This window comes from Monodon monoceros, unplaced genomic scaffold, assembly GCF_005190385.1.
Source record: "Monodon monoceros isolate NGI ecotype Baffin Bay Population unplaced genomic scaffold, NGI_Narwhal_1 Super_Scaffold_21, whole genome shotgun sequence".
Lineage (NCBI taxonomy): Eukaryota > Metazoa > Chordata > Mammalia > Artiodactyla > Monodontidae > Monodon > Monodon monoceros.
In genome coordinates this window covers 13600135-13625834 of record NW_021703778.1, presented here as the reverse complement: position 1 = coordinate 13625834, position 25700 = coordinate 13600135, and the positions used below count along the sequence as shown (strand labels likewise).

Below are 25700 nucleotides of genomic sequence, written 5' to 3'. Positions count from 1 at the left end.
TTACGACCTGGGCAACATCTTTTGGGTCTTATTGTATGTTGGGAACATTTATAATCATACCTTCAATAATTGCAAGAAAGGAAGTTCCCAAAGCCATTCAGAGTTCAATCATAGTCATTTCAGAGTCTCCTTGAGACTTTGCTTTTCTTTGGTCGTTCCTCAAGTATACACAAGGCATTTGGGGGAGAGTAGAGGAATGCTGCCATGGTAAAAGGTAGGTTAAATAAAGCACATCTTATATCTTGGTAATTGTACAAGTAATAGCGTATAATTCAAGAGTTAATATTCAATTTAATAACTATAAAATAAGTATTTTTAGAACATAATTTTATAGCTAAACTTGATTTCAGTAATAATCCTTAAAAAAATCTAGCTTTGTTACATACTGATGTCCTAAGTTTTATAATTTTTTTCATCCTCTCTTTTTGATGATTGTGTCATTTCTACTGCTCATGGGAACTTTTGCATCCAACTTTTTCTTTTCCTACCCCATTTTTTTTTTTCCCCCACTACAGGCAGTTTTTCAGGAACTCCAGGCAGTGTAAAATCATCTTCGGGAAGTTCAGTACAGTCTCCCCAGGATTTCTTGAGCTTTACAGACTCAGATCTGCGTAATGACAGTTACACTCACTCCCAACAGTCATCATCAACCAAAGATGTACATAAAGGAGAGTCTGGAAGCCAGGAAGGGGGGGTAAATAGTTTTAGTTCCATAATTGGTCTCCCTTCAACCTCAGCTGTTATTCCGCAGCCTAAAAGCTTTGAAAATTCACCTGGAGATTTGGGTAATTCCAGCCTTCCTACAGCAGGATATAAGCGGGCTCAAACTTCTGGCATAGAAGAAGAAACTGTAAAGGAAAAGAAAAGAAAAGGAAATAAACAAAGTAAGCATGGGCCTGGTAGACCCAAAGGAAACAAAAGTCAAGAGAATGTTTCTCATCTCTCAGTTTCTTCTGCTTCACCAACGTCATCTGTAGCGTCAGCTGCAGGAAGTGTAACCAGCTCTAGTCTCCAGAAATCCCCCACGCCGCTCAGGAATGGGAGTGTGCAGAGTCTTAGTGTGGGCTCCTCTCCACTTGGTTCAGGTAGGCTTGGCCCCTTGTTTTCTCCCTCCCTCCCTCTCTCCCTCCCTCCCTCTCACCCACCCACCCACCCACCCACCGCCACTGCCACTGCCACCACCACCAAGCAAATTTATTTAATTTTATTTTTTTTAAATTTTATTTATTTTTGGCTGCATTGGGTCTTTGTTGCTGCGCACGGGCTTTCTCTAGTTGTGGCGAGCTGGGGCTACTCTTCGTTGCAGTGTGCAGGCTTCTCGTTGCAGTGGCTTCTCTTGTTGCGGAGCATGGGCTCTAGGCACGTGGGCTTCAACGGGGTTAGTTGTTCCATGGCATGTGGGATCTTCCTGGACCAGGGCTCGAGCCTGTGTCCCCTGCATTGGCAGGTGGATTCCTAACCACTGTACCACCAGGGAAGTCCCCGCAAATTCATTTTAAACTATCATTATGATAATACTGTGAGTTGCTAAGTGACGTTTAATTATCTTAATGAAAAGTGTTACAATCTTAGGAGGACAGTTTGGTCTTTGGAAAAGACATTTGGCACTAATCCAGTTTTACTTAATATAAGCTAAATAGTTAAAAGATAAATTCTTAAAAGATTTTCCTAGCTGTTATTGATTTAGGGAAATATTATGTGTGGGAAATCATGTTTTTTACTGATTACTGATTACTTTGTGAGGGCAGTGTCTGTGGTACATCTGTGGCAGAAAAATATGAATTTGTATCCTTTTTACCTCACCAGTAGGTAGACAGAAATTTAGGGAGAAATTCCCATAAATATGATTTCATCAAAATAAATGACTTAAATTTAGACTTGTCAGGTTTTTTTTTTGTGTGTGGTACGCGGGCCTCTCACTGTTGTGGCCTGTCCTGTTGTGGGGCACAGGCTCCGGACGCGCAGGCTCAGCGGCCATGGCTCACGGGCCCAGCCGCTCTGCGGCACGTGGGATCTTCCCGGACCGGGGCACAAACCCGTGTCCCCTGCATCGGCAGGCGGACTCTCAACCACTGTGCCACCAGGGAAGCCCTAGGATTTTTTTTTTTTCTTAAACTTGAGTTTTAAAATCACTCTGAAGGGTGTATGTATCTTGTTAAAGCCATACTTAGGGAATAAGATTAGTTGTTGAAAACTATTTGAGGTAATATATTATTTAATCTTACACATTTTAATAAAAGTTTTATGACTAGATCAGAGCACTCTCTCACTGATAAGCTTAGTACTAAAAAGTCTATGCTTATCTAGAAGAAGCTGGCTAAATGCCATGAGTATTTAGGAATTACGCCTTCTTACCATAAGTTAAGAATTGCTAACTGCTGTTGAAACTTAGCATGTGCTGCACACTGTCTTAAGCACTTGACAAGCATCAAGTATTATCGCTCATTATATAGAAGAGGAAACCGAGACAGAATTCTCACAGCTCTAAGTGGTGGAACTATGCATTTTCCTTGATTCCAGAGACACTTAATTATAAAATTCAAGGGATGTTTGCTGATGAGGGTGTAAAACCTTGCTAGTATACTGTCAGTCATGCTTTAAGCAATGGAATCAACAAGAGAGTTTGAGCCAATAATTTAACTTGCAACAATAGTACCTCCTACTAGTATCAAAATGTTAATTTTTCCTTTGGCCTAATTTTAGATTGAGAAAGCACTTAGTAATTGTAAAAGCAGAAAACTCGCTCCTGTATAAATAAGTCAGAAGGAGAAAATGTGTACTGTGTTATCAAGAATTGTTTTCCATGATGCCCTTTTAAAGATTCATGTGCAAGTAACAATGCAGGTGACCTTGTAAACACCTGTTAATTATAAGGTTAGACTGTAACAAGCACTATAATCCTAGCTCCAGGAGGTTAGGGGCTGTGTTTGTCATGTTCATTACTGTCTCCCCACTGCCAGCACAGTGCTTTGACCATAATAAATGCTAAACATTAAAAAAACAAAAAAAAGAATGAATACTATTAGTAATCACTGAGAACGTTATCATGTGTTTAGTAGTATCCTGTGTGATTTTGTACTTGTCTTTCAAATGTTTTTGCCAGATTGCAAGTGAAATTATTTATTGTAAAGCGTTTCATGTATCAATAGTATTACAGACCAGTTTTAGGATATATAATTAGTTGGAAAAGACCATGGACAAGATGAAATTTGAATTGTACTTTGGAGTAGGCAGAAAAAGAAGGCCAACATTATTATCAGAAAAGATAGTAAAGGTATATTTGAAGGGTAAACTTCATAGAAACAAGAAGCTTGTGTTTGTGGGATAGTTAGAAGTAATGTTGATTAAATAGAGCAGGATGAGTTTATGGAGAGTTGACTGCCAGGCTGAAGAAATCAGACTTTGAGGCTAGTGGTCTTTCTCCTAGAATTAGCATTCTGGACTTAATTCTGGCAACTTACTATTAAAAGAATTTTAGAGTAATCAAAATTCTCTCCTGACATGTTCAAATTATAGTAGAGCATATGTAGCAAGATATTTATTCTAGGAGGCCTAGATCCAGTCAGAATAGAAACCCAGAAAACACCTCTAAACTTGTCTGATCAAGGGTTTGTATTGTAAGATTTTTATTAAATCACAGTACAACCTGATAAATGACCTACTGTTTTATACTGACTTGTACAAAATGTTTTAAGTGGCTACTAAAGGTTGTAAGTTTTGGCTTACAGATTATATTAAACTTTTGATTGAGTTCTTTCCTACGTATGTTCTTTTGAGCTCTTAATAGGCACCTGGTCTTTTGAAACATTGAAAATTAAGATGTTGAAAACATTGAATATTTTGGAAGAGTTGACGTGCTGTATTTGTCCTTTTCTGTTTTCCTTTTATTTATTTGTTTGTTTGTTTTTGGCTGCGTTGGGTCTTCGTTGCTATGCGCGGGCTTTCTCTAGTTGCTGCAAGCGGGGGCTACTCTTCGTTGTGGTGTGCGGGCTCTAGGTGCACGGGCTTCTGTAGTTGTGGCTCTCTGTCTCTAGAGCGTAGGCTCAGTAGTCGTGGCGCATGGGCTTAGTTGCTCCGCGGCATGTGGGATCTTCCTGTACCAGGGCTCAAACCCGTGTCCCCTGCATTGGCAGGCGGATTCTTAACCACTGCACCACCAGGGAAGTCCCTGTTTTCCTTTTTATCTCAACCACATTAGGAGAGTTTATGATTTAGTAAAGTGAAGGTTAGCATTTTTTCTTCACAAAAATCATCATTTTATTTTCTCTGAGAAAAGTTTGGTATTCGTTAAATGATGGTGGTTTAACGTTAATTTCTTTTCTTTGGACACGCTCTGTCCTTTCAAAGTATAGGGTTCCCTGTTTTTTGTTTTTGTTTTTTAAACTCAGTCTCTAATTCTTTAATAGAATGCCTCTATACCTTTCTCAGTTAAGATACCTGAAATCTATTTCAGTGGTGGAATTCTTTAGTGGTGATACATGCTATAAAAGGAGATTCTGGAAAGGCAGTCCTTTGGTTGTGAGACTATCTACTTAATCTTAAATTGTTCCTGATTTCACAAAGACAAATTATTACTATGAATAGATCGCCTCAATAGAAGTTTCTTCTGGCTTCTCCTGAAATATGAAGGTTATGAAAGTTTAACTTGAGCCTGTGTAACTATGAAAGGGAACTTGTTAAATGTATCCCTGTTTATGTCATATCTACTTATGTTGGTAAAGTGAAACTGAGGAGTCTTTTTTTGATAAAATATTTTAATTAGAAATAGACTGATTCTGTAAACAGGTAAGGGAATCATATAGATAAAATATTAATCTAATAAACTCATGAGAGTAGAGTTACTAACACAGTATTGTAGATGAAGGAGTAGTTACAGTTAGTGAACATAATTCACATCTAAATGACTCAGGTTCATGATTTTATATACATTGATTATATTGGGTTATAAACGAAAATCATAAAGGATATTGGATGCTGCTAAGACCAGGATATACCTTGGAATTTGCTTTCTTAGAAAATCCCCTGATTTTGTTTTGGCTTTTGATGATCTGAAAATTTGCTGGCCCTATGTCATGGCTGTCTTTCTATAAAAGTACTAGATCAAAGGCCAGAATAGCCATATTCCAGTTTTTTGTCCCCACTGAGAAAATCCTTCTGCATGAGTGTCCTTTGATTATTTTTTAGGACCATTCCAAACAACTACCATTTCTCTATAATGTAACATGTCTATCTCTTTAATAGCCTTTTAAAATCTCACTTGTATTGCATTTGTTACTGAAGCATTAAGGTGACAAATTCTCCCTCCATGACTCATTTTCAAGGGTCATCTGGAAAGGACTTACACTAAACTGGCCTAAGTGTTTGATTTTTTAACAGTATCTAATGTCAAGTTCTTTTAACATTACAGTGATTGCAAGTGAGTGCTGGCTTCCTCTACCTTGCTTTGTCTTTCTTCTTAATCTCAAGTTATTCAGAGTGGGCCCATGATTAGACTTGAGTTCTGAGGTAGATGTGTGAGTGATGGTTGCCTGGAAGGCTCTGCTGTGCACATGGTTCCTAGAAGTCATGTTTTTGGTTAAGTAATAGCCAGAGAATTCCTGCGGCTTCCTGCGGCGGCTTGCAGGATCTTAGTTCCCCAGCCAGGGAACGAACCTTTGCCTCCTGCAGTGGAAGTGCAGAGTCTTAACCACTGGGCCGCCAGGGAGTTCCCAGGCCAGGACTTTTGAGTCAAAGCCTTAGCACTGGTTTTATCGATTACTTTTCCTTTGGAGTGTCATATGGAAATTTATTTCCCATTTCTGAGCAGATTTTGCTTTTAGCAGTGTTTTATTGCTTCATGTCACCCTCTGCTCGTTCTCCTCATTTGGGTGGAGTAAAAGAATAAGAGTAATGGCTTTTCATTCATTATCATCATCAAAAATGAAAGGTAGAAGAAAGTAAGCAGACTGTAGTTTAATGAGTTTTTTATTGTTATGTAAGTCATAATGGATTTCTGCTCAGATATAAACTAAATAATTTTCATACTTAAATTGTAATTTCTAATTGAACATAGCATTCAAATGTGTTTGATACACTGTTCTCATCTAATGAATTATATAAAGCACATTAGTTTATCTCATTGCCTAACTGTACTTCCTCATAGAAGTGAATCCATTTATTCTTAAATGCTTGTTATACAGATTCATTTGTAAGCCCTTCTGTCTTTTCCTCATTCGTTGCACACATATACATGCACACACATTTCTACACTGTCCTGTTAAGATTTGTGAGAATGCCATCATGTTTGGTCCTCCTACCCCTTATGTCCCAATTACTGGCTCATAATTTCTGTTCTTGCATTTCTGTTTGCCCTGCTCAGCTAGACTTTTAGGTGAATGTTTTCCTGTTTTTCTGGCCTGTTTCTTTTCTGCCCTTAACTCACTGGCAACTTCTTTGCTGATTTCCTTTCTCCTCCCTCCCAACAGAAATTTCCATGCAGTATCGGCATGATGGAGCTTGTCCAACAACTAGTAAGTTGTATAACTGGGTTGGTAACCCAGACTTTTTGACTCCTACTCTAGTGCTTTTTCTAGTATATTATGCCACTTCTGAACCTTTAAATTTTAATTTTCTCAAATGCAGTTGGTTCTTAATTGAATAGATTTCTTTCTCCTACAAAGGTAGCTTAACTTGCTGCTTTGTCCTGTGTTCAGGATCCATATTAGAGTCAAATTGTGACCAAATTTTGTTGATTGCTGACCTTTTAATATGGTGCTTCCATTGTAGAATTGTGACTTCTGTTCCCCAATGAAGTAATATTTCCAGTTTTTTGTTTTTCACTAATCTTAATGTTAATATTTGTATATTGGCATTAGATATCTTTTTTGCTTAGGCCTCTGCATATCTTGAGCCTATTATGCTAAAGTCTAGGAATTGAGAATGTTTGATCAGGTTAGATGATAAAATGAGGTTTTTCGTTACAATAAATACTATTAAGTGTGACCAAAGGCGGATTTACCTGTATAGAATTGCATCTTATAGATACTGACTTTCAGCCAGAAAGACATTACATAGTTAGACTACTAAATGTCTTTTTAAAAGTAGCTTTATTTATTACTAAGGAGATTTGTCATCATTATGACAGTATATCTGATATGTTATTTAAATTTAGTAGGTAATATATTGGCAAGTGAAATGCGGTATCTAGAAATTTATACCATGTGAAGACTGAGCCAAGCTTGTAGTTTTAATGATTTAAGCAATGATCCAAGGTAGATTTACTGAGATTTTATTATACTGATGCAGCCTATGCCTATGTATTTCTTTTGTGTATTTGAGAATGATCTTAACCTGAAGTCCTTTTTTCCTTACTTAAAAGCTTTCTCAGAGTTGCTGAATGCAATACACAATGGTAAGTTTTATTAGAATCTTCTCTGGTGGTTCATTTATTACAAAGGTTGCCTTTTGTAGAGAATCCCAATTGAAAGCGTGCATGTTCCATTGATGAAGTGAAACCTAGCTCTGAATCAATTGTTCAGCACCTTAGTGAAAACTTTTTGTGGATTGCCTGCAGGAGGATTATAGGTCAACTTAGTTCATCAGTTTGGCTTCTGTTGTCTCTTTGTAAGGCAAAATGGTGATAGTGTTGTTGTACCTTTATGAAAGTCATTTTCCTATTTTTGCAGATAGTTTTTTCTAGTTCTTATGAGCTCTGGCTTGCCAGTGCAGTTGGTGATTGGTACCTACATCAGGAATTTGCTGCTTCTTCCACAACTGGGAATGTGAATTTTATTTTTAGGATTAAAATAATAATAATAGTTTTATTATTCTATCTCTATCTCTCTATTCCATTTAGTGAATAAACATAAGATAACCTTTTACATTATGTCTAATTTGAGGCCAGGTTTTTACAGGGACTTGCATCTTTTGCAGGATTGGGTTCTGAAATCAGAATATAAGGCAAATGCTACCATTTTTTTTAACTTTTAAGATATAATTATAATGGAGTTTACTTTTGCAAAAGTGGTAGGGAGTTTCTTCAGTTCCAAGAACCTTCCTTAATTATTTGCTGTTTAAAGAAAATTCTTGAATCTAGTATCATCTTTGTTGATTATCTTTTTTAGTCATTAGCTGACATACCTCTTATTTGTTCAAGACTGTTTAAATGATTCCAAGCAGTTTTCCCAACACGTTTTCATTAACTTTCTGAAATCTTGCATATTTTGCTAATGTAATTTAATTTGCAGTCGTTTTGCATTGCATTTGGATTAAATTGTCAGGTGTTTACAAATCTATAGCCAGCAAGAGACTAATGGCACGATGAACAGGCATAGACACTGTGTTGATTTGAGGGCTAGTGTGGTTGGGATGGGAAACCCATAATGAGCATTTTGTTAATGGGTACATTTTTAAAATAACTCTTGCTTCCCTGTGTAACCTGGAACTGCAGACTCTTAGAATAAATATTCCAGATAAAAAGGAACTCTTGAATATTGGGTATCTAGAGGAAAAGGGATTAGAAGCATTCTTAAGAATAAACCAAATATGTTACCATTCTTTGATAGGAAAGTATAAAACATCATTTTCAGTTTGCATAGGTAAATTTAGACTTGCTCTTTAATTTTGGAATATTAGAATTTGGAGGCATGCTGAAAGTTTGAAAAGAGTATATTTGGGGTAAAAAAGGAAGTAGATACTGTTGGGAGCCACCTAAATCCTTTGTCGTTATTAACTACATAGTACTGGGTTGTATTAATTTAACAGGCAAATTGTCATGTTTCTTTGCATTGGTGAATGAAGTTAATGTCATGGGATTAATATAATGAACACAGGTTTTCTTTAAAATCTTGGGTTATTTTGTACCTGGAAATTTGACCCCCATCACCCATTCCATCCCATCCATTGATGGACATTTAGGTTGTTTCCGTGTCTTGGCTATTGTAAATAGTGCTGTAGCGAACCTGGGGGTACATATATCTTTTTGAATTAGTGCTTTTGTCTTCTTCAAATAAATACCCAGAAGTGGATCCATATGGTAGGACATTTTTGTTTTTTAAAGGAACCTCCAAACAGTTTCCCAATAGTGGTTGCACCAATTTACATTCTCACCAACAAGGGTTCCCTTTTCTCCACATTCTCACCGATACTTATTTCTTGTATTTTTGATAATAGCCATTCTAACAGATGTGAGGCGATATCTCGTGACTCTCATTTGCATTTCCCTGATGATTAGCGATGTTAAGCATCTTTTCATATGTCTGTTGGCCATCTGTGTGTCTTCTTTTAAAAAATGTCTCTTCAGATCCTCTGCTCAGTTTTTAATCGGATTTTGTTTCCCTCTTGAATTATAGGAGTTCTTTATGTATTTTGGATATCAACCCCTTATCAGATACAATTGACCCTTCAACAGTTGAAACAACTAGGGTTTGGGGTGCTGACCCCTGAGCAGTTGAAAATCAAGTACTGCTATCTCTGCCTCAGAAACAAAGGAAATGACAAATGACTCACCCAAAGCAGGAAGCAGAAACAGTTTAGATAGAATCAAAACTTAAACCCTGGTTCATTTGATTCCACGTATTATGATTTAGAAGCGAACACAAACTTTCCCCCACATTTAAAGATTTGTAAAATGAAAATACAGGTACTATGTTTTTTTTTTTTTTTTTTTTTTGTGGTATGCGGGCCTCTCACTGTTGTGGCCTCTCCCGTTGCGGAGCACAGGCTCCGGACACGCAGGCTCAGCGGCCATGGCTCACGGGCCCAGCCGCTCCGCGGCATGTGGGATCCTCCTGGACTGGGGCGCGAACCTGTGTCCCCTGCATCGGTAGGCAGACTCTCAACCACTGCGCCACCAGGGAAGCTCCAGGTACTATGTTTATTGAAAAAAAAAAAAACACATTAAGTGTACTTGCGCAGTTCAAACCCATATTCAAGGGTCAGCTGTGTATGATTTGCAGATATTTTCTCCCTTTTGGTAGGTTGCCTTTTCATTTTGTTGATGGTTTCCTTGGCTTTGTGGTAGCTTTTTACCACTTGTTTATTTTTGATGTATTACCACTTGTTTATTTTTGTTTTTGGTATCAAGTCCAAAAAATCATCACCAAGAGCAATGTCAAGGAGCTGACTGCCTATGTTTTCTTATAGGAGTTTTATGGTTTCAGGTCTTACATTCAAGTCTTTAATCCATTTTGTCTCTTTTGCCACAAATTGACCGTATATGCTTGGGTGTATTTCTGGGCTCCCTATTCTGTTCCGTTGATCTATGTGTCTGCTTTTATGCCAGTACCATACTGTTTTGACTACTGTAGCTTTGTAATATAGTTGAAATCAGGGAGCATGATGCCTCCAGGTTTGTTGTTCTTTCTCACAATTGCTTTGTCTATTTGGGGCCTTTTGTGGTTCCATACAAATTTTGGGATTGTTTTTTCTATTTCTCGGAAAAGTGCCATTGGAATCTTCATATGGAGTACACTGAATCTATGGCTTCCTTTGGGTAGTGTGGACATTTTAACAATATTAATTCTTCCAACCCGTGACTACAGAATATCTTTCCATTGTTTGTGCCTTCAATTTCTTTCATTAATGTCATTTAGTTTTCAGTGTAGAGATCTTTCATCTCCTTGGTTAAATTAATTCCTATGTATTATTCTTTATGATGCAGTTGTTAGTGGGATTGTTTTATTAATTTCTCTTTCTGATAGTTTGTTATTAGTGTATAGAAATGCAACTGATTTTGTATATTGATTTTATATTCTGCAACTTTACTGAATTTGTTTATTTGTTTAACATTTTCTTTTGTGGAGTCTGTAGGGTTTTCTATATATAGTATCATGTCATCTGCAAATAGTGACGGTTTTACATCTTCGCTTCCAATTCGATGTCTTTTATTTTGTTTTCTCGCCTAATTGCTCTGGACTTATATTTTTAATTACGAAGACAAGTGTAGAATTGGCACCTAGTGAAGTAATATTTAGCCTGTGGAGGATTGAAGGAGAGTTGCTTGGACTTAGTTGGAAAAATCCATATGTTTGTGTTTTCTCCTTTTTCAAATGTATTCCATTTTTTTGGTTTTAATTGTGGTAAAATACACATAATATAAAATTTGTCATTTTAACCGTTTTTAAGTGTACAGGTAAGTAGTGTTTAATATATTCACATTGTTGTACACCCAATCTCCAGAATTTTTTAATTTTACAAAAACTGAAACTATAGTCATTAAACAACAGCTCCCCATTTCCTCCTCCCCCCAGCCCCTGACAACCAGCATTTTACTTTGTTTGTATGAATTCAACTACTCTAGATACCTCATGTGAGTTAGAATCATGTAGTATTTGTCTTTTTGTGACTGACTGACTTCACTTAGCATAATGTCCTCAAGGTGCATCCATGTTATAGCATGTGTCAGAATTTCCTTCCTTTTTAAGGCTGAATAATATTAATACTGCATTGTATTATATACCACATCTTACCATTTATCTGTTAAGGGACACTTGGGTTGCATTCACCTTTTGGCTGTTATAAATAAGCTGCTTTGAACATGGATGTTCAGATATCTTTTCGAATCTCCATTTTACCCAGAAGTGCAATTGCTGGATCATATGGTAGTTATATTTAAAAATTTTTTTAATTGAGGTATAGTTGATTTACAATATATTAGTTTCAGGTGTACAACATAGTGATTCAGAATGTTTATAGATTATACTCCATTTAAAGTTATTATACATTATTGGCTATTATACATCCCTGTGCTGTACAGTAGATCTTTGTAGCATATTTATTTTATACAGTTATATATATATACATATATATATATATTTTTTTTTGTGGTACGCGGGCCTCTCACTGTTGTGGCCTCTCCCGTTGCGGAGCACAGGCTACGGATGCGCAGGCTCAGCGGCCATGGCTCACAGGCCCAGCCTCTCCGTGGCATGTGGGACCTTTCTGGACCAGGGCACGAACCTGTGTCCCCTGCATCGGCAGGCGGACTCTCAACCACTGTGCCACCAGGGAAGCCCAATATACACTTATATTTTTAATTTTCAAAATCTGTTTCCATGGTGACTGCACCATTTAAAAAATTCCCACCAACAGTGTACAAGGATTCCAATTTTTCAATATCCTTGCCAACACTTAATTTTTTTTGTTTTTTTTTTTTTTGATAGTAACCATCCTAATGGGTGTGAGGTGTCAAATGTTAGCTTAAAATTTTTTTTCTTCTTCATTATATTGAGTATCAAGCAATAAAAACCGTGAGACTTGTCTCTGGGGGGAGGAAAGAAAAAGAAGAATTTACATTCCATTTTATTCTTCTGTATTTGTTTTTTATGGTTGCTCTAACAACTTATCACAAACTTAAAGCAATACAAATTTATTACAGTTCTGTAGAAGTCTGACGTGGACCTCACTGGGTTAAAATTAAGGTGTTGGCAGGCTTTGAACCTTTTCAAAATCTCTAGAGGAGGATCTCTTTCCTTATATTTTCCAGTTTTGGGAGGCTGCCTGCTCTCCTTGCCTTGTGGCCCCCATCCTCCATCTTCAGAGCCATCAATTATGGGGAAGTCCCTCTAATGCTTCAGTCCGTCTGGTTCTCAGATACACTTTATGAGAACTCTTATGATTAGGTTGGGCCCACCCAGACAATTCAGGATAAGCTCTGCATCTCTGGGTCCTTAACTTAGATAAATTTGTGTAGTCCCTTTTGCTATTTAAGGTAACGTATTCACGGGTCCTGGACATTAAGGCATGGGCACCTTGGGGACAGGTGGGGGGGCATTATTCTGTATACCATGTCTGCTCACAATTATTCTAACTGCCATACTTTAAGAAGATGTTACTAAAATCATTTCCAGGGTTAGGATTTATTAGTACATGTATTTTTTGAATAGTTTTGGTTTTAGCACCTTTTTTGTTAGCTTTTTTCCCATAAATTACTAGTGACCAGTTCTGGTTGCCAATTCCCGGAGACAGGTTTTTATCTTACTTGATTTCATTTCAGAGAAATTGTTGGCCATTCTCTTTTTTTTTTTGTGATACGCGGGCCTCTCACCGTTGTGGCCTCTCCCTTTGCGGAGCACAGGCTCTGGACGCGCAGGCTCAGCGGCCATGGCTCCCGGGCCCAGCCGCTCCGCGGCATGTGGGATCTTCCCAGACCAGGGCACGAACCGGCGTTCCCTGCATCGGCAGGTGGACTCTCAACCACTGCGCCACCAGGGAAGCCCGGCCATTCTCTTTTGAAGCTTTCTGTATTCCATTATAGCATTCTCCTCTATCTTTTTTATAAATTATAAAATACTTCAAATTTATAGAAAAGTACAGAGATTATGAATTTATTACAAATATAACACCTGTTAATATTTTGCCATATTTTCATACATCCTTTTTCAGCTTTTATTCTGAAATATTTGATACATTGAAAGCAATATGTATAAGTTATGTGGCCACACTAATAAAATGAGCACTCAGGAATCTACCACCAATTTAAGAAATAGAATGTTACCAGCACTGTTGAATATAGTGCATGCTTTTCACCATTGCATTCCCCAAGGTTAGTGACTATCCTGAATTTTGTTTATCATTCCTTTGCTTTAATTAATTGTTTTGCATGTACGTATAAAATTACACCCCTTATTTCTTTTTCATACTTCTCTCATCCTTTTTCAGAGTAAATGGTTCTTGTTCTACTTCTCCAGTATCTTATCTTTTCCCTCCAAAGTTTTTAATGAAGTAAAATTTATGTAATATAAAAGTTACAGTTTTAACCATTTAAAAGTGTATAATTCAAAGGTTTTTGGTATACAGTTGGCCCTTGAATAACTCAGGGGTTAGGGGCCCTGACGCTCCTCACATGTAGAAAAATTTGGATAAAATTTATAGTTGGCTCTTTGTATACAGCTTTCGTCCCTATTGTCAGTTTCGCATCCATGGATTCAACCAACCAAGGATCATGTAGTAATGCAGTACTTACTGTTGAAAAAAATTCACATGTAAGTGGACCCATGCAGTTCAAATCCATATTGGTACATGGTCAACTGTATTCATAATGTGGTGCAACTGTAACCACTATCTAATGCCAGAACATTTTTTTTAAAATTTATTTTATTTTATTCATTTATTTAATTTTTGGCTGCATTGGGTCATCGCTGCTGCATGGGGGTTTTCTTTAGTTGCTGAGAGCGGGGCTACTCTTTGTTGCAGTGTGTGGGCTTCTCTTGTTGTGGAGCACGGGCTCTAGGCGCACGGGCTTCAGTAGTTGTGGCACACGGGCTTCAGTAATTGAGGCTCGTGGGCTCTAGAGCGCAGGCTCAGTAGTTGTGGCACACGGGCTTAGTTGCTCCGCGGTATGTGGGATCTTCCCAGACCAGGGCTCGAACCCGTGTCCCCTGCATTGGCCGGCGGATTCTTAACCAGTGCGCCACCAGGGAAGCCTAATGCTAGAACATTTTTATCAATCCGGAAATAAATCACATACATCCCAATATATTCCCCTCCCCCTCCATACCCTGGCAATCAGTAATATACTTTCTGTCTCTGTGGATTTGCCTTTTGTTGAGTTGACACTACATGTAGAGTGAGTTCGTGTCTGGTTCCTTTTACTTGGCATAATGTTTTCCATATTTAAGCGTAAGTTTTGTCTATGTTGTAGCACATATCAGCACTTCATTCTTTTTCCTATGGCTTGATGATACACATTATATGAATATACACCACATTTGGTTTATCCAGTCATCAGTTGATGGACATTTGGGTTGTTTCCACTTCTTGACTGGTATGAAACTGCTGTGAACTTTCACACAGGTTTTTGTGTGAACATATTTTTTTAATTTGTCTTGTGTATATACTTAGGATAGAATTGCTGGGTCATTATGGTAACTCCTGTTTAACTTTTTGAGGAACTGCCAAACTATTTCCCACAGCAGCTGTACTACTTTACATTTCCATTAGTAGTATATGAGGGTTCTATCAGTAGTATATGAGGGTTCTAACTTCACCACATCCTCACCAAGACTTGTTATTTTCTATTTTTTTTCCCTAGCCATCCAAGTGAGTGTGAAATGGTATCTCAATGTGGTTTCAATTTGCATTTACCTTATGACTAATGAATTAGCATCTTTTCATGTTCTTTTTGGCCATTTGTATATTTTCTTTTGAGAAAAATCTATTTATATCTTCTTGTATCAATTTTTGTAGTTTGGATGTTTCTAAGAATTTGCCCATTTCATCTAGATTTTTAAATTTGTTGGCATACAGTTATTCATAGTATTCTCTTCATAATCCTTTAAAAACTTTTTTGGTAATATGGGTAGTAATATCCCCTTTTATTCCTGATTATAGTATATTTGAGTCCTTTTTCCTTTTTCCTTTGTCAGTTAAGCTGAAGTTTAGCAATTTTATTCTTTTCTTTTAATTGGAGTATAATTGCTTTATATGCCATTTTGTTATTTTAAACCAACTTGTGATTTCATTCTTTTTTTTAAAAATAGTTTTCCTGTTCTTTATTGTATTTCTGCTATTTATTTTTTTCTTCCTTCTGCTTGCTTTGAGTTTTATTTGCTCTTCTTTTTCTGATTCCTTAAGATAGGAGGTTAGATTATTTATTTCAGATCTTTTTTTTGAAAGTAGGTCTTTACAGCAATGTCTTCCTGAGAGTATTGACAGTATCTTTTACGATTTCTTTGTGTACCTCTTGTTTTATTCCCAGTATCCTCTTCTCTACTTATTCACTTCTCATTCTGTGCCTATTCTGTTGGAAGCTATCTTATTCATACCTACAGATTGAGCAGTCATCTATATTCGTTAGATTGCCAAATCTCTGCCTCCAGTGTAGAATTTTATCTTGATTTTCAGACTCATTCCCAGCAACGTAATAAACCTCAGTTCTTCTTACATTCCCACTCTAAGCCTGCTTCTTCTCTGGTGTTCCTTATCTGTATATGATAGATTAAAAGAATTAAAAGTTCTAAACCAGAGTTATACTAGGGACTTAAAGAAATGAGAGGGAAGAGTTTAATTTGTCACCATTTGTTTTTTTAAAGGTTTTTCCTGTTATTCATCACTTTAACTTGTCTTTTCCTTTATGTTTCCACTGCTCCTGCTTTGGCAATTCTACGTAATTTGTTATATGAACTCTTTCAGCAACCTCTTAACCTTTATTCTGTTATCCAGCTCATTCTCTAGGTGTTACCAGAATCTATTAGGGTCTATGTAAAGATGCAGATCAGGGACTTCCCTGGTGGTCCAGTGGGTAAGACTTCAGGCTCCCAATGCAGGGGGCCCAGGTTCCATCCCTGGTAAGGGAACTAGATCCCACGTGCATCCCGCAACTAAGAGGTCTGCATGCCACAACTAAAGATACTACATGCCGCAACTAAGACCTGGTGCAGCCAAAATAAATTAATGAATGAATAAGTAAATATTAAAAAAATTTTTTTAATAAATAAAGATGCAGATCAGACCATGTCACTGTCTTACTTAAATCCTTTAAGGATTTTCTGGTATTAATGGGATAAATTCATATTGTTTAGCAAGGCATAAGGAGTTTTTCTGGCACTGACCTGCCTCTCCAGTCTCATTTCTTCTCTCCCACTTCTTGCTGCATCAGTATAATCTACTTATAGTTTCCCGATAGACTGTTCTCTGCAAAATCTATGATATAGACTTTGGGTGTGTCTGCTGCTGGTATGGCCTTCCTCCTTTCCTTACGAATGAAAGTAGAATTTAAAACTAAGCATAGATTTATCTCCTACAGAGTTTTTTCCAAAGTCTTTTGATAGAATTATTAACTAAAAAACAAAAACAAAGAAAACACTTCTGGGTTCTTGTACATAGTAATCTAATATTTTCTTCATTCTATTTCTACTGCTCCTCCGGACAGTTGTTTTTGTTTCTGTGATCTATATCTTAGTCATATTTGTCGCACATTTGTGAAACTTAAAAAAAAAAGACAAACCCATAAACTCTTCCGTTAGAAAGTTGAAATTCTGAAAAGTTGAAGACTGGATTACTTTCATTATTTACTCTCTAGTATCTGATACATCTCAAAATGTTTTATTATATAGAACTTTATAAAATTAAAATTTAGTATTTCACTGAGACTTGTTTTGGAAACTATAAGAACCAAGGAAATATTGTATGTTTAATAGTCATAGATGTTGAATTTTAAGCATCTATCTTGACTTGGTGTTTCTCATGGAGGATCTTAGGACTTAATGGTGGCGGTTTTTTTGAATGTGTGTAAAATATTCCATAAACTTTTTTTTATGCATATAAATTTTTCCCTTTATTGTGTGTATTTTTATTTTTTTTATTGGAGTATAGTTGCTTTACAATGTTGTGTTAGTTTCTGTTGTATAGCAGCATGAATCAGCTGTACGTTGAAATTGGTGTTTCTCAATAAGGAAATAAGAATATCATCAATACAAAGCAAAATACTTTCAGGAAAACACTTCACCAGTATATTTGTAAAAAATAGGCCCAGTGGGATGAATTTTATGTGATCAGAGAAATTTAGGAAACTTAAGAGTTGAAGAAATAAAATTATTGTACTAACAGAGGAAAAAGAAAACTGAACAGATAGGAGAAAGATATAATGTAAAAATCTTTTAGTAAATGTTTGAAACTTTTAAGGCAATTTGGAAAGGCAAAATAGTCATTTGACTATTTTAGAAAACAATGTATGGGGGCTGTAAACTTTGAATAGATGTCCATGAAATGAAGTGCCTTGTATTTCATAACATTTTGCTTTATGGTGGTACCTTGGAACTAGCCAGCTTGAGTAAGAGAATTTAGATTTCACAATATTATTAAACTCTAAGTTTAATTTCTGTTTCATTTGGTAGGTGTATTTAAAACTCTTATAATAATGATGAAACAAGTACTATGTATATAGGGATTACAGTTTAGTTTCATAGTCCAGTTAAAAACTAGCACATCATCAGCCTGGTTTTCATCTTCCTATTTCAGGTATGATTTTGCTCTAGTGCTTTCTAGGTGGTTTAATAATTTATTTATTTGTTCATAGTTTTTCTTCCTCACTGGAGTATAAAGCTATTTAGCATAGGAATTGAGTTTTTTCTTTATTTCATTGGTATTTAGTTCATCATCTAATAGACTCTCCATTAATGTTAAATGAATAAATTGTCGTCAGTTACTACACAGCCCTTGAATAGGTTTTATATATTCTTTGTAATGTGTTTATTTTCTTCAGGAATTAAACTTTGCCTTACGCAGTCTTGTTTCTGTCAGAGTAGGAACTTGGTTCTTCGCTGCAGTAATGGAGTTGCTTCATTTGTTTGTCTTGGCAGTTCTCACTTTTAATATAACTTTGAAATAGAAGATAAAAGTAGCTAGAGAGCTTGGATCTGTTTTCACCACAGTAACATTGCTAATTGATTTCTGTGCCCGTTTCCTACGCTGTTGAATGCCCTTTAATTATGGCGCCCAGAATTTGTCACAGCCACGCTCATCAAACACATCTCACTTGATGGAGGCGGCAAAGTAATGCCAACCAGTTATTCATAGATATCTCCTATAGGATTGAGAGTAATAGGGATGCTAATTGATTTGCGGGGTGAGCATTCTCCCTCAAATATGGGATCCTATCCAGGTTTTTTCAAAATAGTTCGTAGGGAACTAGATTTTTATTCTTCATATGTGTCCCCTTTTCATTTCAGGGAAGCATTGAGATGTAGGGATTTAAGAACAAAGATGAGTAGTTCTCAGACAGAACAGTTCTGTAGTACATCTGTGAATCATTTGAGAGTCACTGTGTGGGGGCTTCCCTGGCGGTGCAGTGGTTAGGACTCCAAGCTTCCAGTGCTGGGGACATGGGTTCCATCCCTAGTTGGGGAACTAGGATCCCACATGCTGCTCGGCGCTGCCAAAAGAAAAAAAAGATTCACTATGTGTAATGAGGCATTACTGATGGCAGAAGCTGTCTCTGTGAACAGTGTGGTGATTGAGAACAGTGGATCTAGATTATTCTAGATCTAATTTCTTTTTAATCACAATAGACTTGTTTTTCCTTCTTACCCAATTAGTTGGTGTGTTATTTTTACACAATAAATTGTTAACATCCCAGGATACAGCAAATGCTGCTGTTTGTTTCAATGTTTGTTCCTGTGTAGGAAGGAATTTGACTGATTACTATATAGCCTTGCTAAGTAGTGTAAGACATATACTATAGATAAGACAGTAAGACTTTTTCTATTTCAAAGCATCCAAGCTACTTTGTCTCTTGGATCTCTTTAAGTTCCTGAAAGGTAGCCTTCAGAGACTCTTAAGTGATAAACAGAGAAGGATATTAACATTTGGATGGTGAATCAGCCACTGGGGAGATAAAGTCATTTTCAGTATGCATGTACTTATAAAGTGAAATGAATTTATAAGCATCTCATTGAAACTCCAAGAGAAGAAGACCCTGAAAAGTTCTTATTGAGTGAAGGAATTAGTGTAAATGGAAATGAATTTATAAGAATTACTTTTTTTTTTAAAGAACATTGCATTTATTAATTTGAAAAGTCGACCCAAATATTCACTGTCCATTTTTAAATGCCAAGGCTATTACATTTCCACTAAGATATATAAATTTGTTTGAAAAAATCACCTTTCAAATGTCAAAAATGTCTAATCAAATACTTTTTTTCAGGGTATTTAGATTCCTTGGCTGTTGAAATGAGAAGCTATTAGCACATATGATTTGTGTTTAGTATATTATAGGTGTGTCCTTGATCATTTATATCCCCTCAGTACTCCGGCAGCTCCCCTTAAACTCTAGTTTCTGATCATGTCTGTCCATTTATCCTCTCATCCAAAACAAACCCAAATAAAATCTCAGCAGGCCAAATCCCTCTCCATACACGCAGCAGACACTATCCCCAACCCTTCTTCTACCCTGCTGGAAATGGTAATAAGTTGCTCTTTTTTTTTAAACATCTTTATTGGAGTATAATTGCTTTACAATGGTGTGTTAGTTTCTGCTTAATAACAAAGTGAATCAGTTATACATATACATATGTTCCCATATCTCTTCCCTCTTGCGTCTCCCTCCCTCCCACCCTCCCTATCCCACCTCTCTAGGTGTTCACAAAGCACCGAGCTTTAAATTAATTAAATGGTACTGCCATTGATAATATCTTTATTTAGGATGCTACCTTTTTGTTTTAGTGAAAAATAAATTTATAATGATTGAAAATTCCCCTTCCCCCCTTTTTGACTTTAACCCTACTGAGTTTTCCTCCTCATAATGTCTTAAGTTCCTCAACTTGTCTATGATGGTAGTTTTTAGGAACTGGTTATTAAAAATTCAAAATTAAAGTGTGTCCTTTCTTTAGACAGAGATGACAATTCTACACTAACAAAGCAGGAACTTAAATTCATAGGTATGTAGCAAACTCAGGCATGGTTCTAAAGGTAATAGTGTTAAATTAATCCTAATGTACCTTGGAAGACTTCACATATAAAGCAGTATTAGAGATCTGTAGTCACAGAAATGATAGCTGAAAGGAATTCTCCATAATTTTGGATGGTTGGTGGGATGAAGAATTTTATCATGTTCTTATTGTTGTACTTGTTTGGATTTGTTATATTAAGACATGGTACGGTGGGTTTTAGGATTCCTTAAACTATTTACCTGTCAGGGTCTAGACACCTTAAGTCTTCGATTTTTTTTTCCTTTCTTTTCTTTCTTTTTTTTTTTTTTTTTGCTGTACGCGGGCCTCTCACTGCTGTGGCCTCTCCTGCTGTGGAGCACAGGCTCCGGACGCGCAGGCCCAGCAGCCATGGCCCACAAGCCCAGCCGCTCCGCGGCATGCGGGATCCTCCCGGACTGGGGCACGAACCCGCGTCCCCTGCATTGGCAGGCAGACTCTCAAACACTGCGCCGCCAGGGAAGCCCCAAGTCTTTGATTTTTTAAGAACACTTTCTACATCTGTGACGCTTCTCTCTCACTGAGTGAAAGAAGAATCTGAACCATATTCTATGATTTATAATAATTCTCTAATTCTGTAATGTGTCTCTAATACTTCTGGAATAGTTTGAGAGTGAGCATGTGTATTCTGAATCCACTACTCTTAACCAATTAATGTATGCATCTACTCCACCCCTTTCTCTCTCCTTAAACCCTTAGTTTCACATATTAATAAAGGAATCTTGCAGGCTGTATCTGCAATATGATGCACTCCTTCTAAAGAGTGTTGAAACTATTTTTCACTTGACAAGTATGTATTAAGTTCTTTCTATATCTAAGATCCTGGTTAGTTGCTTTGGCAGAAATAAGTATATACTGTAAATGGATCCTGCCTTTAGGAAAGATAAAATCTAAAAGGAAAAGAAATGTGTATGTAAATAATTTCAAGATATGTAGTTTTAACTTCTTTAATGATCTACAGTATAATAAGAGTTCAGGGTCAGAGGAAATTACTTTCAACTGAGGGAAGGAGATGTCCAGAGAATGTAACATTTTACCTGATGCTTAAAGAGCATGTAGAATTTAGTTATATGGAGAATAGGGATCAGGGCTAGACTCCTAATCCCAGGAATACAAACCAGCACAAGCAGTGGCACATAAATGAGAATACACAGGGGCTTCCCTGGTGGCACAGTGATTGAGAGTCCACCTGCCGATGCAGGGGACACGGGTTCGTGCCCCGGTCCGGGAAGATCCCACATGCCGCGGAGCGGCTGGGCCCGTGAGCCATGGCCTCTGAGCCTGCACATCCGGAGCCTGTGCTCCGCAACGGGAGAGGCCACGGCAGTGAGAGGCCCGTGTACCGCAAAAAAAAAAGAGAATAAGCAGGCTGTGTAAAGTGATGGTGATACTGCTATTTGATATGAATTAAGAAAAATAGCACCCTTAGATACTAGGCCAAAGGGTTGAGAGTAGTTAGTGTTTGAGCTGGGAAAAAAAGATAAAACCTGTTGTTTAGGAAGGTTCATCTGGCTGTAGCATATAAAAAGATTAACAGGAGCTAATGCTGGAACAGAGAAACCAATTAGATTTTTAATATAATGTAGCCAAATGTATTGAGTTCCTGAATGAGAATAATGAAGTCAGACTGATGGGACATATATTACCCAGGAGGGAACTGGTAGTAATTGTCAATGAACCGAATGGCAGGAGCTTGGGAAGGATGGGTATTCATTTACTAACAAGGTATTTAGGTAGGGACGTTTAGCATGCAAATGGATAGATGAGTTTGCGCATGAAGGAGTATTGATAGTAGTCCTCCACATAGGGGTAAATAACTAAAACTCCAAGATTGGTCAAGGCTGAGAAATATTGATAGAGAAGAAGAAAGGTTGGATCAGGTTTATTTTAAGATAGGAAAGTCAGGGTGGAAAGGAAGACTCTAGAAAGATCAAGGATCAAGACATAAGAGAAGAATGTTTGATGGACCAAAGAATGTGGACAGATGGGAAGAGATCAAGTGAACAAGTAGAAAACAAGTAGAAACATTCAATGTAAAAAACCCCACAGTATTCATAATTTTGGATTAATGCATGTTTAAATTAGTAGAAATTTTAAAAGTAGCCTTTTCCCTCCAAAAGAAATTATTGTTACTTTCAGGTATGTGTAGTAACTTGAATGTGTTTACTACAAAAGTGGTATCCTTTTAGTGTACTTCAGAATAATGTTTTAATGATTATATGAGTAACAAATAATGATACCTATATATGTAAAGATTATGGTTCTGAGCTGCAGTATTTTCTTTTGTAATACTGTCTCCTGAGAAGTTACCTCCTCTCCTTTTGTCAAAAATGTGTCTGTCTGTCTCTCATTGTATTCTCCGCCTTCGCCTAACTGAATCAGTCACCAAGTGGTACCCTTTAAATATTTTTTCTAATTAATTAATTTGAAGCTTCCTAGATGACTTTTATATGTGATTTCTTTATTATTTTCAGACTCCATCTTCTTCATGGCCATGGGTTGGTTCAGATCCTTACTTAACCTCTTTCACATATTATTGTAATATACTAGACTCCTTTTCGTTTTGTCAGTATACCTAGAGTTGGTCAGGTGGGCTGACCCAAGACACTATCTCAGAAATGAAGGTAGGAAAGAATGTTATTTAATCATTAATGATAAAAACATAAACTGTCAAGAATGCCAAATGTTGCTTGTCTTATTCTTCCTTAAAATAATCTTGGGAAACACATCATAATTGGGAAGTTACTTGCTTAGTGAATCTGCTACAAGAATAAGGAGTTAGATTATGTTTAAAGACTGTCACCATCTTGATAATTCTTTTTTCGCTCTTTATAATGCAGTTCATTGCTTTGTAGCTTCCTTTTACATTAATGTCAGGTCATGTGTTTTCTGAAAATCTGTCCCAATCACCTTGATTAAACCTGGAGTTATAGACCATGTCTTATGGTGAGCTGTTTCTATAGATGGCCGATATTACTTGTTTCACATTCATAGGGTCATTTTATTTCAGGATATCTAGATTTATGTATATACCTATTTCTGACAGAATAGTATATTTATATAATAACAACTCAGTATTTGGAATTATGTTTCTCAGATTTCTCTCCAGGATGCTTGTAATATTAGGTGCAACTAATATTTTTATTCAAAAGTGTATTAGGAAACTTATATTGAAAGTTGTTTCTGCGTGTGTCAAGATGTAGGAGACTAAAAATCTGATCTTCTACCCAGATCAGTCCTTAAATCAACTTTGGAGAGGAAACAAATCAGTGTAATAAACATATAAATACATAAGGGAAAATAATTTGAAACAAAGAAAATATTATAAACGGAAAGAAGTAGAAATTTTAGGTATGGAAGACTATTTTAATGGTTGAAGTAAAGAATGCAATATATGGGATAAATATAGCCAAGGAAGAAAATAATTAATGGAAAGGCAGAGAGGATCTATATATAAAATATGAAAACAATATCATATGGAGGATAGAAGTAGAATACAGATAACAGGAGCCCCAGAAAGGTGGAGAGAGAAAGATGGAGAAGAGGAAAATAACCTGAAGAAATAATGGAGGTAAACTTCCTTTAAAAAAAAAAAAAAAAATGAGGTCTTAGATTGAAACAGCCCATGAAGTGTCAAAGAAAAGAGTGAAGGAGGGCTCCCCTGGTGGCACAGTGGTTAAGAAACCGCCTGCCAATGCAGGGGACACAGGTTCGAGCCCTTGTCCGGGAAGATCCCACATGCCACGGAGCAACTAAGCCCAGTGTGCCACAACTACTGAGCCTGCGCTCTAGAGCCCGCGAGCCACAACTACTGAGCCCGTGTGCCACAACTACTGAGCCTGCGCGCCTAGAGCCTGTGCTCCGCAACAAGAGAAGCCACCTCAATGAGAAGCCTGCACACCGCAACTAGAGAAAGCCTGTGCACAGCAACGAAGACCCAACGCAGTCATAAACAAAGAAACAAACAATCTTCATCTGGACACATTATTGGGAAATTTAGACATATCAAAGAAATACATGGGGGCTTCCCTGGTGGCGCAGTGGTTGAGAGTCTGCCTGCCGATGCAGGGGACACAAGTTCGTGCCCCGGTCCGGGAAGATCCCACATGCCGTGGAGCGGCTGGGCCCGTGAGCCATGGCCGCTGAGCCTGCGCGTCCGGAGCCTGTGCTCCGCAACGGGAGAGCCCACGGCAGTGAGAGGCCCGCGTACCGCAAAAAAAAAAAAAAAAAGAAATACATGGACTATTGTGAAGTGCTTCTTGGGGAGATTTAGAAGGACTAAATAGAAGCGATTACTATTCTAAGGAAATGGTACAACATATGAAAAAGCTAGACTTACAGATAGATTTATCGTAACAAAAAAAGTGGAAGTACTGGGAATGTGAAAATTATACTCCTATTTCTTGTAGTATCTCCTGGATTTGATTATCAAGTTTTATTTAGGAAGTTCACCTAAGTAACTTGAAAATATATCCAGGATATATTTTCCCAGACACCAAACCCAGAACAACAAATTGTATATTATTATGCATAAATAATAATTATATGGTAAAGGGCTGTTGATTCCTTATAATATGATGCTTGTTTTCTTGGTGCTCAGATTCTAGTTGGAAGAGTCAGAAGTGTAAATGAGTAATTACAGAATAAAATGTTAGACAAAATTATCATAGTGGATATGTTAAAGATTTATGTTATAGATTTGAGAGTAGTTTTTTCCTTGTCTTCATTTTCTAAAATTGAATATGGTCATTATATTCATTCATTCCATGCCGGGTCGTAGTTGCTGCATGTGGGGTCTTCATTGCAGCATGCGGACTTCTTAGTTGCGGCGTGTGGACTTTAGTTGCTGCACGCGAACTCTTTACTTGCAGCATGCATGCGGGATCTAGTTCCCCGACCAGGGATCGAATCCGGGTCCCCTGCATTTGGAGCACAGAGTCTTACCGATTGGACCACCAGGGAAGTCCTTATGTTTTCAATTAAATCACAAAACATTTTAATGAAGAATGGCAAATTGTTTTAATAGCTGCCACACCTAATAAGATTATGTTCTTCATTTTAATTGGCAATTTTTCTTTTCCTATTAAACCTTTCTTTTAACTTCCTTAAGCTAAAGAAACAGAACAAAAAAATCACTGTGTAATGAACTTCATGTTTCTCATCTAGGTTTATGATTGATACTGATTTATGTGTGTCTTATCTCTTCTTAGTGAAGTACTCTCCTTCATTAAACTGACCACATATATATATATATATATTTTAATGGATGACCACAAGAAAAGCAACAATGACAGCAAT

The 25700-nt window shown here is 37.0% G+C and overlaps 1 protein-coding gene across 10 annotated transcripts in view; it reads left to right on the top strand.

Annotated features, from left to right (window-relative positions):
* Positions 1 to 25700, top strand: part of MLLT10 (MLLT10 histone lysine methyltransferase DOT1L cofactor) — a 245652-nt gene that overhangs the window by 163746 nt on the left and 56206 nt on the right. For 7 of the 10 annotated variants that reach the window (XR_003796058.1, XR_003796057.1, XM_029239223.1 and 4 more), the window contains 3 exons: positions 516 to 1085; positions 6465 to 6509; positions 7358 to 7390. Coding sequence is in view for 8 of the 10 variants with exons in the window: in XM_029239223.1 (XP_029095056.1) it covers positions 516 to 1085; positions 6465 to 6509; positions 7358 to 7390 (648 nt within the window). In the remaining 2 variants the exon portion in view is untranslated. Of the gene's footprint in view, positions 1 to 515; positions 1086 to 6464; positions 6510 to 7357; positions 7391 to 20306; positions 20355 to 25700 lie in introns of all 10 variants that reach the window. The other 3 variants (XM_029239231.1, XM_029239227.1, XM_029239228.1) reach the window with 3 other exon arrangements.